At 59.7% G+C, this 16,143-nt stretch overlaps 2 protein-coding genes across 3 annotated transcripts in view; one reads left to right on the top strand and one right to left on the bottom strand.

The window, feature by feature from the left end:
* Positions 1–1,222: 1,222 nt before the first annotated feature.
* PRSS27 (serine protease 27) lies at positions 1,223–8,703 on the top strand. 2 transcript variants are annotated; one of them, XM_049903562.1, is made up of 6 exons: positions 1,223–1,306; positions 4,812–4,838; positions 5,664–5,826; positions 6,859–7,130; positions 7,482–7,657; positions 8,278–8,703. In XM_049903562.1, the coding sequence occupies exons 1-6, from the start codon at positions 1,261–1,263 to the stop codon at positions 8,581–8,583; spliced, it is 990 nt and encodes a 329-aa protein (XP_049759519.1). In that variant the 5' UTR covers positions 1,223–1,260; the 3' UTR covers positions 8,584–8,703. The 2 variants fall into 2 exon arrangements, with proteins under 2 accessions (XP_049759519.1, XP_049759520.1); XM_049903563.1 differs by lacking the exons at positions 1,223–1,306; positions 4,812–4,838; positions 5,664–5,826 and adding an exon at positions 6,591–6,615.
* Positions 8,704–9,944: 1,241 nt separating this feature from the next.
* The window catches only part of KCTD5 (potassium channel tetramerization domain containing 5), a 28,699-nt gene continuing 22,500 nt past the window's right edge, over positions 9,945–16,143 (bottom strand). Inside the window, exon 6 of the mRNA XM_049902641.1 lies at positions 9,945–13,203. Coding sequence (XP_049758598.1) covers positions 13,174–13,203 — 30 coding nt within the window. The 3' untranslated portion in view covers positions 9,945–13,173. The remainder of the gene's footprint in view (positions 13,204–16,143) is intronic.

Raw genomic sequence — 16,143 nt, 5'->3', positions numbered from 1 at the left:
GGAGATCCCCATGCCCATCTCTCCCACTCCATCCTATCATCTCTCTCAGTTCATTCCCCCCTCCCCGTCTCCCACCTCCATCTCCCCATTTTCCTACCCTCACCTCCCATCTCCAGCCAGCTGCTCTGCGCTGCTCCCGCTGGCCACCAGACGGCAGCATTGCGCGGCCCAGGCGCTCCGGGAGGCCACGGCCAGAGCGCGGGTGACTGTGGAACCCTCACCGTACCCGGACCCAGGGGCGACCCCGGCCCCCGAGACTGCCCGGGCCGGGCTGCAGCGCACCCAAGCCCGCGCACGAAAACGGCGCAGATGGGGAAACTGAGACAGGGCTCTCCTCGCTCGCAGCGTCCCCAGGCTGGCGGCGGTGTCCCGGGACGTCCACCCCCGCTCCGACGGGCGAGGCCGCCAAGCACCGACTCCGGCCCTGACGTCACCCCGTGCCCCAGATAACTTCCTCCGGGAGCCGCTTCCGCCGCACGTCCCGAGCCACCGGCCGCGCCCTGGGCCGTGATTCTGGCGACGGTCACCCGGGCCCGGCCTTCCCAGAACCATCTTCCGCCCCGCCCTCCAGCTGTGGGTTCCGGGAAGCCCCCAACTCCAGGCCTGGGTCAGGCCACCAGGGGGCGGGGCCCGCGCCCTAGGGTGGGGGCTTCTGGGTCCCAGTTTCCTGGGGAGGAGGGCCCGGGAGGAGCGCTGGCGCCAGCCGGGGTCCCCACACCTCCCACCCTTCACTGGCTCATTTTTCTCCATAAGCACGAGCTACCTTGATGGTTCACCTCTGCCCCACCAAAGTGTCACCTGAGCCGGGTCTTTGTCCACCGATGCTTGCCCTTCCAGACGCTCAATAAATATTGAATGAATGAACCAAAAGGGGACGGTCTCTCCCTACAGTCAGTTCATGTGGGCCCTGTGGTCAGTTGAGGGGGTTCTGGGGCTGCTTGAGGGTGTCCATGGTCAGTTGTAATGGGGTAAGTCAAGGCCGCCAGCACCCAGAAGGCAGCGCCCTCAGCACCAGAACTCCAAGGGGTGCTGGGGTGGGGTGGGAGGTCTGGCCCCACCGGGTTTAGTGGGTTCAGGGCCAGGCCAAGAGAGCTGGGGCTCCTGGGGCACCTCCTTCCTGCAGGAGAGGAGCTGGGCGGGCTGGGCCAACAAGTCAGGCAGCATAGCTGAACCCACACGCAGCACCACAGGCATAAAACCCCACTTCATGGAGCCCTGCAGCTCGCTAGTGCTCCCGGTGCCCCCACCCAGGCCGAGAACATGAGGACCCCAGCCGTGGCTCTGCTGCTGCTTGTGCTCAGGCTAGGTGAGTCCAGGTGCAGCCCTGCTGCCCCCCTAGGGGTCTTCTCAGGCCCAGCCCAAGCTCTGCCTGGTCCCCGACTGGCTGGGCCAGGTCTGGGCTGCAGGACAGGCCTCCCTTCTTTCCTCAGTGGTAGTGCCCTGGGGCGGTAAGAAGGTTCCATATAACCCACAGGGGAGGGGAGGAGAATGGGGTGGGGAAGGGGAGGCGGGCTTGGATGCAGGCCTGAGAGACCCCCTCAAGCAGTGATGTCGACTGGGGCTTCCCTTCCTGCCTCCCCCTTTCTGGAGCTCTGTGCTTGGGGCTTCTCCTGCTTCCTCTCATCCTGGCCTCTCTGCATCCCCCTAAAACTCTGGGGCAGCAGCTATGGCTTCCCCATCTCCCGGATCAAACCTGGAGGCTCCAAGTGTTCCAGTCACTTGGTAAGGATTTGAACTCAAACCCCTGGACCCCATCAGCTGAGACAGGGCTGTGTAGCGAAGCTGCTGCCACTGCCTGATCCCAGAAGCCCTAGGAGGCTGGTGAAGGGTGCCTGGCAGAGAGCTTGGATCGAGGGTGCAGGCTGCAGAGGGTCCCCCCAGAGAAGAAGGGGGTGGTGGCAGGAGCAGGCAAAGCTGCATTGGTCCCTCTCCCAATCCTGGGTGGGGTCAGCAGGTGCCAGCCACGGGGGGCCCCCCTACCAGGTCCCTCCCTGAGGGGCTGGCCCCTTTCTGCCAAGGAAATCTTTCCGCATTCCTGGGCCAGCCCAGCCAGCCTGGCAGCCATCACACTTCCCTGACCTCAAGTCACCTCCCAGGCCGGGCCGGTAACCCCAGGCTGTGGCCGGGCTCCAGGCTTCCTCCTTCTCAGTGGTAGAAAGATGCCAGGTCGGCACATCCACAGGAGGCCCCCAGGCTGCCAGGGCCCCAAGTGGGCCTGAGCCGCACCTCCCTGCCCCTGCCCCTGCTCCCTCCTGGCACAGGGATAATAGCATTCTTTGAGGGAGTCTGGCTCCATTAGGGTGTGTATGTTGGGATTGCTCTGGTGGGGCTGAGTAATTGGGGTCACTGCCAAAGTGGAGACAGGGGCCTCCCAAACAGGCCATGGCCAGGAGCCTGGACTCCTACGCCACCCTCACCCCCAGCCCACTGCTGGCGCAGCACCCCCCCCCTCCCCCGGGCCTCTGGCTTTTCTCTGCTAGAGCCCCAGGCCTCTCCTGTCCCCGCCAGCCCAGCTGCATCCCAACCAGCTCCGGAAGCACTGGGGCCCTGGACTCAGGGATGACAGGCCTGACACACTGGCCATCCCATCCAGCCCCCTACTGGAAGCCCCCGGGAGCACCCAGGTCTCCCAGCTACCCCTCCCTGGTTAGCCATGGGCCACAGCCACTCTTCTTCTGCCCCCAAAGCAGTCCATGAGCTCAGGCTCCAGATGCAGCCGTGCCTCCACGGAGCTCCCAGGCCCATGGGTGAGCTAAAAGGAGGCTTCTAGCTCTATAATGAGTTGGGCAGCGCCATTCGAGGCCCAGGGAAGGGAGGAAAGCTTCCCAGATGGGCAGTGCAAGCAAGGAAGACTTCTCAGAGGAGGTGAAGGCCTTTCAGTTTGGCCTTGATCAGCAACTAGGATTTGGACTTGTAGAGCCTGGGAGGGGGAATCCAGGCAGAGAGGGTGGCGTAGCAAACCCCTGCCACCCCCAGGGCCAGAAAGCTCAGCACTGACAAGTAACAGCAGATAGAGGGGTGGTCTGGATTGAGGGAGCCTCAGAAAGCCCATTGGGCCTCAGGAGTTTGGACTTGATCCTGGGAGCCTTGAGCACTGTGAGTAGGGACGGCTCAATATGATCTGCCACTTCAGGTGGGACATCCAAGGGGAGGTTCTTGCAAAATCCCAGAAAGAGCAAAAGAACCTAAAGTACGCTAATGCCAGGGAGGACAGAGCATGAGTGAATCCATGCATCTTTTTGTGGCAGAAAGAGCAAGGGAGAGATCAGGTGTCATAAATCTAATCAAACTCTATTATACTACAGAGTGAAGGGCTGATAGGAATACCCCTCTGCAGTCATTTGCATTTTAAAAAGGCATCTTGTTAACACAAATTCATGAGCAGGATGCCCAGGGCAACTTCTGACACTACTTTGCCTTATGCTTGGCACCCCTGCTTTGAAAAAGGGTCAGTCCCTGCCCTGTGCTTTCTCAGCCACCCAGCGTCCACGCCCTCCTCTTGCCCCATCATAGCTGACCCTTTCTTTCCTCCTTGCTGCTTCATCTCCCAGCCCCCACTCACCAGCACCCTCATTTCCCCTCCATGGCACTGGGGAGTAGGCCCCTAGGGCTGGTAGCCCACCAGAAAGAAAGGGATTCTGTAAAAATCCTTGGAGTCCTCAGGCTCCCCATGGAGATGCATGGCCACAGCCTGGTACTTCCTGTCCTCATGGTCCTCCAACTCCCTCCAGTTGGTTTTCTTTTCTGGTCAAAGAACAAAGAGATGGCCAGTAGCGGCTGCCCATCCTCGGAGCCCAGAAGGAGTCAGGTTTAGGGGAAATGCTGAGGCTGAGGTTGGGGGGGCCTGTTCTGAGGGCTCCACTCCAGCTCTGACAACATCTGCCCCCAGTAAACTGGACAGACTGGGTGGGTAGGTTGAGAAGAGTCTCCGTGGACACATACTTTCTGAGTGTCACTGGGCTGGGGGCTGTAGCCTTGGCTGGGGTCTCAAGGCTGGGCTGGAGGCTCCAATCCTTGGTTAAAGGCCAAGTAACAGGCCCTGCTCCTATTTCCAGTGGTGTGGGAGGTAATGGATTTGGGGAAATGGAGAACCAGAAATGGGGAACAGCCTTCATCCTCTTTCCTCTGCCTGTCCCCTGACTTCCTCTGGGGGAGGAGTGCCATGATCACCAGGGGGTCTTGGGCTCCAACTACAGAGCATACTGGGAGGCCTGAGGGCTCTTGGGAACCCTGCACCTTTGGGGGACCCATGATGACTTCTGGGCCAGAGAGCCTGTGGGGCTGGGGCTGTGCTATCAGGATGGAAGTTAGACTTGGGGAAGAACTTAGAGGAGAGTTGCTGGAACAGACCGTGAGAAGGGCTCAGAACTTTGAAATGCAGAAGCAGTCCCTCTCCCCCACTAGGAATACTTCCTGTACCCCAGCTCTGAGCTGTTCTGGGGGGCTGGAGGCCAGAGCTCTCCCCCAGACCTTCCAGATGATGATGGTTGTGGAGTCTGGAGAAGAGACCCTCTGGCGGACAAGAGCAGAGTCATCTCTCCAAGCAGGAGCTCTTCTTCACTGGCGTCCTCTGGTCAGCCCCTGTGTGGCAAGGAGATTGCCCAGCCTTGCAGACAAGCTCTGGCCACAAGCCAGGGCCTGGGGACATTCCAGAGAGCCAGGCCTAGGGACTGAATGGGACTCTCCTACCAGGTCCCTCTGTGGCTGGGTGGGAGAGGGGAGGGGCTGGGCTGCTGGCAGGGCTCGCCAGAGAAGGAGTGGACCCTGGCTTCTGCAACATTGCTGATCACCCCCTTTTTCCTCACTTCCAGGGACTCGGGGGACCAAGGCATCAAGAGGTGAGCATGCAAAGGCCCTGGGGCGGCGGGGGGGAGTGGGTGAGATCCAGCTTGTCTGAGAACTGCAAGACTGGCTGCGGAATAAGCCACAGGGGGATTCTGACTCTTGAAGCAATGGGGAAAGCACCTGTCTCCACTTTATATATACTATCACATGTGCACACACATATGCACATATGCACTGTTGAGGAACAAAATTCTTATTCTGTTAGGAGCAGAGAAGAAATGAACCTTATCAAGAAATAGCAACTCGAGTTTGGGCAGCACAAAGTGAAAGTGCAGTGTGCCCTGAAGCTTGGATTGTGTGAGGGGTTTTTACACAGGAGATTCAGCACGGTTAGCACTACCGCAAACATTTAGAAATAACTATTTTCTACGTGTCAGCTAATCCACAGGCTTCTGGAAGCCACAAGAACAGGGAGCAATTCTTTCTGACAGCAGATGCAATTCTGCCTCCTCACTGCTGCCACAGTCCCCTCTGGTTGTCTTCCATGCAAAGGTGCCATACCACACCCCTTCCAGGACCCTCCGCACATCAACCAGCCTCCCCAGCCCCTGTGTCGTGTCAGGTTTTGGGATCAGAGTTTTGCAAGCATTATCTGCCCTCTCCCCCCCGCACCCCGAAGACCTCAGGATAGGGCCTAGGTCAGGGCCCAGAGGAGCGGGCTTCGTGGGGTCAGCCCATACCTGAGGCTCCAGCAGGGCAGCGGCAGGGAGGGCCCCGGAATTGAGTCGGAGGTGGGAGGTGGGGCAGGGGGTTGTGGTCTGGGATCCGAGCGCCTGGGAACAGTCGGTGAGCGCCCCTCCCGCTCCGTGTCCCCCCAGCCTGCGGTCGCCCCCGAATGCTAAACCGGATGGTGGGCGGGGAGAACGCGCAAGAGCGCGAGTGGCCGTGGCAGGTCAGCATCCAGCGCAACGGAAGCCACTTCTGCGGGGGCAGCCTCATCACCGCGCGGTGGGTGCTCACCGCCGCGCACTGCTTCTCCAAGTGAGTCCTCGTCCCTCCCGGCCGGGGCTCAGCACCGCGGACAGCGCCCGGCGGCCCCGCCCTCCACAGCTGGCCCGGGCCGGCCAGAGGGGCTGGGGCGCTCAAACTTGGCCAAACTGTCCACCCCCGTGGAAGCCTTATACAGCCCTGACCCGCCTTCCCAGCCAGAAGCTCCTCTAGGGCCAACCCCAGGGCTAACTTCCAGTTGCAACCGCTGCTCCCAGCCTTGCTCCGGTCAGTAGGGAGGGTCCACTCCCCCACTGCTGGTCCCCCGGGGCATTGTCTCTGCAAATGCCTGCCAGCCCCCGAGAGAGAGAGGCTCCTTCCACGCCCCAGCCCTCTTCACTATCTCCCCTCCCACCTTTCAAATCCAAGACTCCTCCCCTCCTGGCTGGGACTCTGTGGGCACATTTGAGCCCAAAGACTGGCCACAATGTCCCTCCCTCCATCCACCCGGTCTGCACTCAGCTCTGCAGTCCCTGAGCAAGGGGTCAGGCCACCCAATCTGCTGCCGAGCTCTGAACCCTGCAGCCCACACATACCAGGGTTTCCAGACATCTCAGCTCCCTTCCCCACAGGTTGGCAATTCTTTCAACCCCACATTGTAAGTTGGGAAACTTGGGCTCAGAGACAGCAGGCCACCTGACCAAGGTGCACAGGCAGAGCTGGGTCTGCACCCAAGCCACTGGCTCCCAGCTACCCCCTCCTCAAGGGCACAAGCCAGGCCATATCCTTCAATCCTGGCAGCAGGACTTTCAGGTGGGGACTGTCTCTGTCCGCATTTGACAGGTGAGGAAACTGAATCACAGAGGGCTTGCTAGGTGACTTGCCTGAGGTTACCCAGCTGGCTAAGGTGGGGCTGGGAATTAAAGACAGCAGCCTGGCTGCAGTGTCTGCATGGAAACAGAGACTCTGGATCTGTAAGGGGCAACCCCTGCTGCTTCCCCACCTCCCTTCTCCACTCGACCTCCACCAATCGCCATTCAGGCCCCAGAGGGGCTGCCTCACCAGCTCTCTGCTCTCTCCTGCCAGCACCTCTGAAATGTCCCTGTACCGGGTCCTGCTGGGGGCACGGCAACTGGTGAAGCCAGGGCCACATGCTGTGTATGCCTGGGTAAAGCGGGTGGAGAGCAACCCCCTGTACCAGGGAATGGCCTCCAGTGCTGACGTGGCCCTGGTGGAGCTGGAGGATGCAGTAACTTTCACAGACTATATCATCCCTGTGTGCCTGCCTGACCCCTCAGTCGTCTTCAAGGCTGGCATGAACTGCTTCGTCACCGGTTGGGGCAGCCCCAGTGAGCAAGGTAAAGGGGCAGAGCTAGGAAAGAATGCCTTGAGAAGGTCCTGGGCAGCTTGGGGGCCACTCTGAACCAACGATCTTTTTCTGCGATATGGGTACACATGCTTTCTACTCAAATGGGTAGGTTGGGTTGGGAAAGAGGCAGCAAGCCCAGAAGGAGGAGCCATGGGGAAGAAGAGAGAGGGAGAGAGAAACAGCCCAGGCTGCAGCTTGGAAGGAGGGAACAAGGAAATCCGTTCCTCAAAGCCCTGAGCCAGAGGAGAAGATCTAAAGCCAAACAAGAAGTAGGGAGGGGCAGAGCTGGGGTCCTTGACTGGACTGTCTTCTGAGCGGCAGTGGCCTCTCCCCTCCCCAGACCCCCTGCCCAGCCCTCGAGTCCTGCAGAAGCTGGGGGTGCCCATCATCGACACACTGAAATGCAATTGGCTCTACAGCAAGGACACAGACATGAACTCTGACTTCCAGCCCCAAACCATCAAGGACGACATGCTGTGCGCCGGCTTCGCTGAGGGCAAGAAGGATGCCTGCAAGGTGGGCCAAGGGGCCAGCCACCCGGGGGCTCAGCCTGCCCACTAGCCAGGTCATGGGAGGAGCTGGTCCAGTCAGGGTGAGGCGCTGGTTACACGGACTTCTCAGGCCCATTTATGCCTCGACCATCTGGGAACCTGTTTTTAAAAAGTAGATTCCTGGGCCCACCCCAGGAGAGCCGGATGCAATGGGTCTGGGGCAGGGCCCAGGAATCTGCATTTTTAATACACATCATTAGGTGAGTTAGGGCAGGAAACAGGCGCCTCAGACAAGAGAAAAAAAGGACTAACAAGGGGGTGGGGGGCTGGGCAGGAAGGGAGCTAGGGAGGGGAGTTAAGCGGGAGATGGACAGGCAGGAGAAGGAAGACAGGCCCAGGGATGAAGTACACGCTTTTGTGTACATGGTGTGTATGCAAATGCATGCATGGATGTGTGAGCATGTGCGTTCGTGCATGTGTGCGTGTGTATATGTGCATGTATGTTGTGTATGCGTGTCTAGGTGCGTGTGTGCACGCGTGTGTGCGTGTGTACACGTTTGCACCTGCAGAGACTGGCTCTTAGGTCCCTGTGGACTCGGGGGTCCCCTATCTATGCCCTGATGCTGGCCTCTGCTCCCCTCGCAGGGTGACTCGGGGGGCCCCTTGGTGTGCCTCGTGGACCAGTCCTGGCTACAGGCCGGGGTGATCAGCTGGGGAGAGGGCTGCGCCCGCCGGAACCGCCCAGGCGTCTATATCCGGGTCACTGCCCACCACGACTGGATCCACCGGATTATCCCCGACCTGCAGTTCCAGGCTGCGGACGCCAGAGGGGGCCAGAAGCGAGACCCTCCCCACCCCCCGTTTCAGCACCCGCAAGGTCGGAACTTGGCGTCCTGCCTGGGCGCCCACGCCGTACTCCTGGTCCTCTCGGCCCTGCTCACGGTGCTCTGAGCCCCGAGCCCGCCGCAGAGTCCGGCCACCGTGTACATTTGTAAATAGTTCTCCAATTCTCTCCACCCTCCATGCCCAGTATTTTTATTTATGTTCATCCTCCAATAAACTCCCAACCTCCGGGCCTGCTGCCGTGAGAGTCCTTAGGGGGAAGACAGGAGCTGGGTCACAGGTCCGAAGGAGCTGTGAGTTGGGGGCCGATGCCCCAGGTGGGGTAAGAGGCGAGGAACCTTAGTAGGAGAAGGGAAAAGTGGGGGGGCGGGGCTTCCCAGCGGGAGGGGCTGGAGTGTCACCAGGGACACCTGTGCCCGGCCCCTCCCAGGAGGCTTCGCCCCCGGATGCATGACTCGAGTAATCCCTGCTTCCACCCGTGTGTCAGCCTGTTTGTTGCCTTGAGTGTTTGCGGAGGACCGCCAGGCTGAGCGACAGATAGAGGGAGTGCACCCGCCCACTCTGCCCACACCTGTCAGGCTCGTCTGGACCGCCCTTTCCCCACCTGCCGCTGGTTACTCTACATCCAGCGCAAACAGGTCTCCAGCTCCATCCACCTGCACACTCCGGCCTTGCCCGCAACCCGGCCCCGCTCGATGTGGCCTGTGTCTTAGCCGGGTGAGGACTGCCCACGGGTGTTCTTCTGCAGCCAGATGGGCAGCACCCCCTACTCATGCAGGCCCATTCCTGAAAGCAGGGAGCTTCTGCTGCATGTGGCAGACTGTCCAGCAGCATGCACACACACCCATGCACACGCTCACCTGGGTACACGTACACCTGTGCACATACACACGTATGCATGCCTATGAACACATCCATGCAATGCTCACCTATGTACACACATGCACTCACCTGCACACACCCATGCGTACTCACCTGCATGCACACCCTTCCACACACACATGCCCATGCACACACACACCCATAAACACCTATGCACACATGCATGTACACACAGGCACAGTTGCCCACCACAGTGCTGGGAGGCACTGGCACTGGCTATTTAGGGAAGGAATCAATAACCACTTGGCGAGCACCTGCTGTGACCTAGCCCTGGGGACGGAGTGGAACAAACAAGTGCACCTCCCTCATGTCCCCTCTGCTGAGAGGCAGGAAGGATGCGCCACCCCCCACTGGCCGCGCAGTGGCCCTCTCTGGGTGTTTGCAGAGCTCCTTGAGACCAGGGACAGGGTGACCCCAGTCCTGGGGCTCCAGGTGCTCAGCATCCCATGGGGGAGGCAGGTGCAGTGCGGCCCCAGCAAATGGGGGACCGGCTGAGAGTCCTGGAGGGTAGGCTCTGAGGAAAAGCTCTGGGCCATCTGGCTGAGCTGACCCAGGCCCCAGTCTTGGAGAGGATGCTGTGGACCCTGGGTAGTACAGCAGCCCTTTTGTAGCGCCTAAGGGAACCGTGTTAGTGGGGAGACCTGGGGTGAAGCCTGCCTGCCACTGGGTCAAGGACTAGTGTCTGCTCTTTGGGGCTCATCACCCCATCTGCCCCTCTAGGCTGCTGTCCCTGGCCCCCACCACCCTCCTCATCCTCCTGCCTCTACTAGAGTGGAGTGTAGAGCTGAAAGGACCGGGGGCTGTGGCCAGGTGTGCAGACCCCAGAGCGACAGTGCACACCCAGCTTCTGCATCCCTAGTGCCTGCCGCTGGGAGGGTGAGTCAGGCTGTGCAAGACAGTGAGCAGCATGTGGCCAGGCACCGCTCACAGCTACCATCTGCTGAACTGCCACCGAGGCCCACGGCAGACATCCGCAGGAATGGAGAATGCCCTGGCCCAGACCAAGTGTTTTAGGGGAGAACAGGTTTATTTGTGGTTGACAGTCCAGAGAAGCTTAACGTCACATGTACTTGAAAGAAGCACCACAGACCTGCAAGGCTTGTTCTTGAGATGCCATTTGCCCTCTCCTGGGGTGGGGGCCTCTGATGGGAGCAGCAGCCTCAGTGATGGGCAGGGGAGCTCGCAGGGCCCTCCAGCTGCAGTGACTTCTCTGGAGAACAGACTGGCTCAGACTGGAGGTGCAGGCTGGGGCAGACAACATGGCCCTCTCCAGGCCAGCCATGGCCTTCAGCAACGGGGAGGATGGAAGGTGCAGGAAGCAAGGGGCTGAGGAGCGGCGGTGCCGGCCCCAGGCGGTGCCTGGAAGGTTGCAGGCATGAACTCACAGGAGTCCCAGTGCTGAGCACCCACAAGCTGACTTCCCCCCAGGCCCTGTCACTGCCCCTCCCCTTAGGGCTGGCAAGCTGGGCCAAGCTTGAGGGCCCTGGAGTGGCAGGCACCTTCCTTGCCCAGAGGCCGTGAGAACAGCGAGGACAGAATGATCCAGGTCCCTGTCAATCCTGCACATAGGCAAAGGTGCTCAGGGCTCCCCCGGGATGCCCCAGGCACTGAGGGCAGTGCAGGTTTCTGCGGGTGTCCGGCGAGCAGCAAATGGCAGGTCAGGGCTGTTCAGAAAGCCAACTCCACAGAGCAGAATCTGGGTTCCCTCCCCGCGGGCAGGCAGGACGCAGAGTGCGGGGTGGCCTGCAGACACCAACCAAGCTGGAGCTCCAGCACCCTGGGGCCAGAGACATCGCGGGGCCTCCTGGAGCCACAGTGCTCTGGGGACATGGACCCAGCTGCAGCTGCCAGGTCCAGACACCTGTGCAGAGTGGTCACCAGGGAGAGCCAGAGCAGCTGCCCAAGGGCCAGACCCCAGATGTGTGGACAAAGAGAACTGGAGGTCTTGGCACTTAAAAAGTCACTCCGATGAGGGTGCTCATCCCCTGGATGAGTTGACACTGACCAGGAGGTCAGCAAGGTGGCCGGGCTGACCTGGCTGAGCTGGGAGCTGCCAGCTCTCAAGCTTGACAGCAGACAGACCCACGGACGGACGGATGGACATGCAGACACTGCCAACTCGCCCAGCAGAAACCTGGGGGGCTCCGTGGCAGGTGGAGGAGCAGCACAGGGGCCGCCACAGGCTGTTCCTGTGGCCTCTTGGTGTAGTTTACGACACTAACAGCTGTTATGCTCATTCATAAATACGCAACTTTATTTGCTATTTTCAGGGGGAACTTAGGCATTAAACTGTAAGCTGATAAAACGTGGACACCTAAAAAAGTATAAAAGTATAAATATCCCCTTGGAATAAATTTTAGCGGATTAAGTCTTAACATCTTTAAATTAAAAAACCACAAACCTATCTATCATGTCAAGGTCGTAAGTCAAGTGCCGCCAAATGGCCAGCAGCTCCCTACAGAGCCCGCCCCCTTGCCAAGAAAAGGGCCACCTCCCCCCCGGGCTCCGCTGAGTTGGCGCAGTCAGTGACAGCTACATCCGCTTTATAGAAAGGTTCCATATAAACCATTTAAGCCAAGCACGTAAAAACGTACGATAGACTGTACAAAAAGAAGGAGGTAAGTCTAGATGCTGGAGAACTCAGTTAGCCAGATTATTGGCAAAGGAGAAGAGGGCAGGGGCAAGAAGTCTCCAGAAGTATTTGAAACTAGAGGGTGTCAGAGCCTCTGACCTACGAATCAGCAGCCCCAGTGGTCAGTGTGCACAGCTGCCTGGGACAGCCAGGGCTTGAGAAGCAGAATCAGCCTAGCCCACCACGTCCTTCCACCTCTGATGCCCGCCGCCGGTGCAGTAAACTTGGAGCGTGCTAACGGCTGTCGGTGGCAGGGTCCCAGCAGCTCGTGGCTCGCCAAGTGAGTCGAGCCTGTGCAGGCAGCGTGTGTCTCAAACGTCCCAAAACATGAGAGAACTGCATAGTTAGACAAAGGAAACGAGAGCAGGCAAGAAAGACAGACACACGTGATGTGTGTAAACACCCAGAACTTTCCAAGGAATCCAGGGCTTCTACCCAGGAGCCTCCCCTGCCCGACACCATAACAGGCACAACAAAGGCACCCACAGAAGCAGCATCACATGAGCCCGTTTATGGGATGAGGCAAACCTTGACTCTCCTTAAGCTAGTGGACAGGACCGACCTAGAGTGCAGCAGTACTTACAGGCATTTCTAAAAAGTAAAACGCCTGGCCATCTACCACACTAGGAAGAACGGACGGTTCTCTTGCCTGGAAAATACAAAGTGAGCCGCCACGGCTCATCCATGCAGCTGTGCCGGAAGCATGGCTGAGAGGAAAACCCACCACCAGAGGCAGAGGCAGGAGCAGGAGATGCAAGGCCGCGTCAGTCAGGTGCCTCTGGCCCATCGATCCTCGGTCCACAGGAGCATAAAGACGTGGCAGAAAGGCGCCCAGGATGCCCAGATCCAGGCGTCCCATAGCAGATGGGCAACCAGCTACTTTCTGTGGGGGCACACTGCTCTTTAGGGACTGTTTAAGTAGCACCAAGAATGCTGTTCTTTAAGTGATCTTCAATGATTAAAAAAAGAGTCACTCCCTACGGGTCAGTCGCGTCTGGCAGGTCCTGGGTGGCCTTGATGCCCAGTCTGCCAGCCTCAACCCAACCTGTCCTCACTACCCCTCAGACCTGCTTTCTAGAGAGAATTGTCACAAGCAGGTTCCTCCTCATGGCCAGGCTCCCTCGGTGTGGCAGCCAGCTGCATCTTGGGAAAATTAAAAAGTTTTTCAGCTGTCAATACTGTCTTCACATTCTTGAGCCTCGCTCTTGCAAAATCTGAAAAAGACCAAGTACAGAGAGTGAAGCGGGGGCCTGGGCAGAAGCGGCAGCACGTCCCTTACAGCCGACATCCAGGCTCAGGCCGCTGCACACAGCCACACCCGCCACCTGGGACCTCAAGGCCCCTGGGCTTCCTTGAGACCTCGAGGCTCAGGCGCCTGAGACAGGGCACTGCCCTTGAGGTGGGATGGCCCACTGGGACCCACTGACTTCCCACCACGCCAGCCTGCAAGCCCCTCCAGGGCAACCGTCCCCTACTCCCTTCTCCAGGAAAACCCAAGCAGCAGCACCCACCCACCCTCAGGGAGGGTGTGGGCGGCTTTGGGAAGGAGCCAGCAGACCGGGGCCCTCCTCTCAGGCACCCCAACCTGCTCAGAAGGACCTCCTCCTTTCCTCCCTCCCTCCCTCCACACCAGCCACTGGCCAGCACTGCCCCCTGCCCCCGACCTGCTCTTCCTGTGGCCACTCAGTTCACTGACACACCACCTGACCAGGCACAGCAAGGATCCCTTGTCCTGCACCCCACCAGCCTGCCACACTGTCCTGTCCAGAGGCCTGTCCCCTCTGTCCCCACGGCCTGAGTCTCGAGTGCACCAGGCCTGTGTGCCCGAAGAGCACCCCACGTGCAGGCAGGAGGTCTGGTAGGCTCCAATCCTGCGGGGCTTTGTCCTGGGGGCTGCTCTCACAGCTAGTCCTGTACCCCCATAGCCCCCTCACTGCCCAGACCCCCCTGAGATAGGGCACGTTGGACGGCAGGCTTTCCATAAATAACTGGGGGTGGAGGCATGTGAGCCAGTCGAGCCCGCAGCGTGGTGAGCAAGCTGTCGATGCAAAGACACCCCAGACCTGGAGGCTTCAAGTAAGAGACAGGAAGAAAGGCAGATGGTTGGTAGTTTATGCTGAAATGAAACTCTGCTTGTGTTGGGCTCATGTTATTGGCAAAGAGTTTCACCTGCTCCCGTTTATTTTTAAAGCGGCAACTAGAAACTGCATGCCGCTGCCGTGCAGCACACGGTTTCCACAGAACAGTGCTGGTCTAACCCTGGGCTCAGCCAGCTTCTCTCCAAGGGCCAGGAGGCAAAACCGAGGGCGTCACTAGGCACTTGGCCATTAAAACCACACGCACGCACACTCAGCCTGCAGCTGGACAGAGCCAGGCAGTGACGGCGCCAGGTCCACCAACCCCTGGTGCGCCCACGTGCTGCTGGGTGCCATGACTCAGGCCCATGGCTGGCATATGCCTGCCCCAGGCTCTCCTGCATACCGAGCACTAAGCAGGGCAGTGGGTGAGACTCCCATCCTGTGGGCCCAGTGGGAGCAAGGTGCCACCAGAATGATATTCTCCCCGGGAGGGCATGGGCCACAATTTCCCTATCCGTGACATGAGGTTGCAGGCCTGGGAGCGGCCCCTGTCGCCCCTCTAACACACTGTCGCCTATTTTAGCTGGTTCCACCAGGCCCTGCTGTATGCTGCCTGCAGCCCTGGGCACGGGGCGCGCGGGGGTGGCGGGGCATTGCTGTTTACAGGCCCGGGCATGGGGGGCTGGAAGGGAGTGAAATCTCCATCACAGGTAGCTGGACAGAGACCCAGAGACCACTGCAGCACAGTGAGTCCCTCTGCTCTGGGGATGCTGTGAGAAGGACACCCCCCCCAGGAACAGAGTGCACTCACAACCAGGTGGCTCCTATTGCAATCTACAAGGTGAGCACCTCGGACAGTGGGGAGATCTCTGCCAACTATAGGCGCTATGGTGGGCAGGGCCAGCAGGTGCGGGTCAAGAAAGACAACAAAAGAGTATGGGAGGTCTCAGACTGCAGTCTCACCATGACCTTCACGCTAGTTGGGCTCATTGCCACAGGGACCTGGCTCCTCCTTGCTCTGGCTGCAGCGGCAGTGGGAGGAGAGAAGCTTGGTCAGTGAGGGGTGGATGGGAGGCAGGGGGAAGAACCAGCCACACAGGGTCTCAGCCCATGGAGGCAGCAATGAGGCACACACGGGGTGGACAAGAACCCAGGCAGGGGTGCTCTGGAGCAGGTGGGCCCAGCTCCATGGCACAGATCCCCCTCTGCTCATGGGTGCAGATCACACTGGAGAAGGGGCGCAGAGTCCCCGCACCCACTGTCCCTTAGTTCCAGCCTTTCCTCAAAGGCACCTCACTGGCCGGGACCCCTCTAGGCATGTGAATTTCTGGGTTGTTACCACCCAGCCCCATACCTGGAGAGTCTGACACCCCGTCTCCCACCATTTCTGATGTGAGGCAGGGAGTGCTAGCCCATTCACACCCAGAGGCACAGCACCAGGCAGTAGCCATGGGAGCTGTGACCACGGAGCAATGACCAGACTCCAGAGGGAGACCTGGAGGGCTGCTTCTAGCAGGGATGATGGCCACAGGAGCAGACATGTGGTGGCCAGAGGCCACGCAGGCCACTGCCCTGGCTCTTGCCGTCAGTTAAAAGTTCCACATGGCTGACTGCTTCTTGAATGTTCTTTGGCAATACCCGGAGCCTTTACCTGGGCTGCGCCCCAAACTGGCCCCTGCAGAACCCCACTCTACCTCTCACTCTGCCAAGGACCCCCAGCCTTGACGGTGGGCCACAGGAATCTGTCACTCCTGGGACAGCTGCTGCCCCCAGCCCTGCCAATTCCCCGTCCTTCACCCTGAGGTACCTAGCATCCTCAGGATGCAAACTCCACAGGGACTGGCCAAGGCCCTCTCCGTGGGTCCAGAAGTCACAGACGCTGCAGGTGACCCTCCTTCTACGAAGCCCCCCACAAGCAGGCAGACGAGACCGAGAGGGCTGCTTACATGGAGGCTCAAGCCCCCTCATACCAAAGCTGCCCCTGGGAACAAGGACCTGCGTTGCCCAAAAAAGCAGAGGCTTCACTGCCTGGCCCCACAGCCTCACTGTGTCCTCGAACCAGGGACCCTTGCTGAC

This window comes from Elephas maximus, chromosome 12 (assembly GCF_024166365.1).
Source record: "Elephas maximus indicus isolate mEleMax1 chromosome 12, mEleMax1 primary haplotype, whole genome shotgun sequence".
In the NCBI taxonomy this organism is placed as follows: domain Eukaryota; kingdom Metazoa; phylum Chordata; class Mammalia; order Proboscidea; family Elephantidae; genus Elephas; species Elephas maximus.
Note: the sequence above shows the minus strand (reverse complement) of the source record. Positions and strands in the feature narration are given on the sequence as shown.

What these genes read in the sequence shown, in the direction of transcription:
- PRSS27 (XM_049903562.1), top strand. Translation starts at nt 1,261, where the DNA reads ATGAGGACCCCAGCCGTGGCTCTGCTGCTGCTTGTGCTCAGGCTAG. An exon ending in GCTGCTTGTGCTCAGGCTAG is followed by an intron (nt 1,307 to 4,811) that starts GTGAGTCCAGGT and finishes CCTCACTTCCAG; the next exon opens with GGACTCGGGGGACCAAGGCA. An exon ending in GGGCAGCCCCAGTGAGCAAG is followed by an intron (nt 7,131 to 7,481) that starts GTAAAGGGGCAG and finishes TCCCCTCCCCAG; the next exon opens with ACCCCCTGCCCAGCCCTCGA.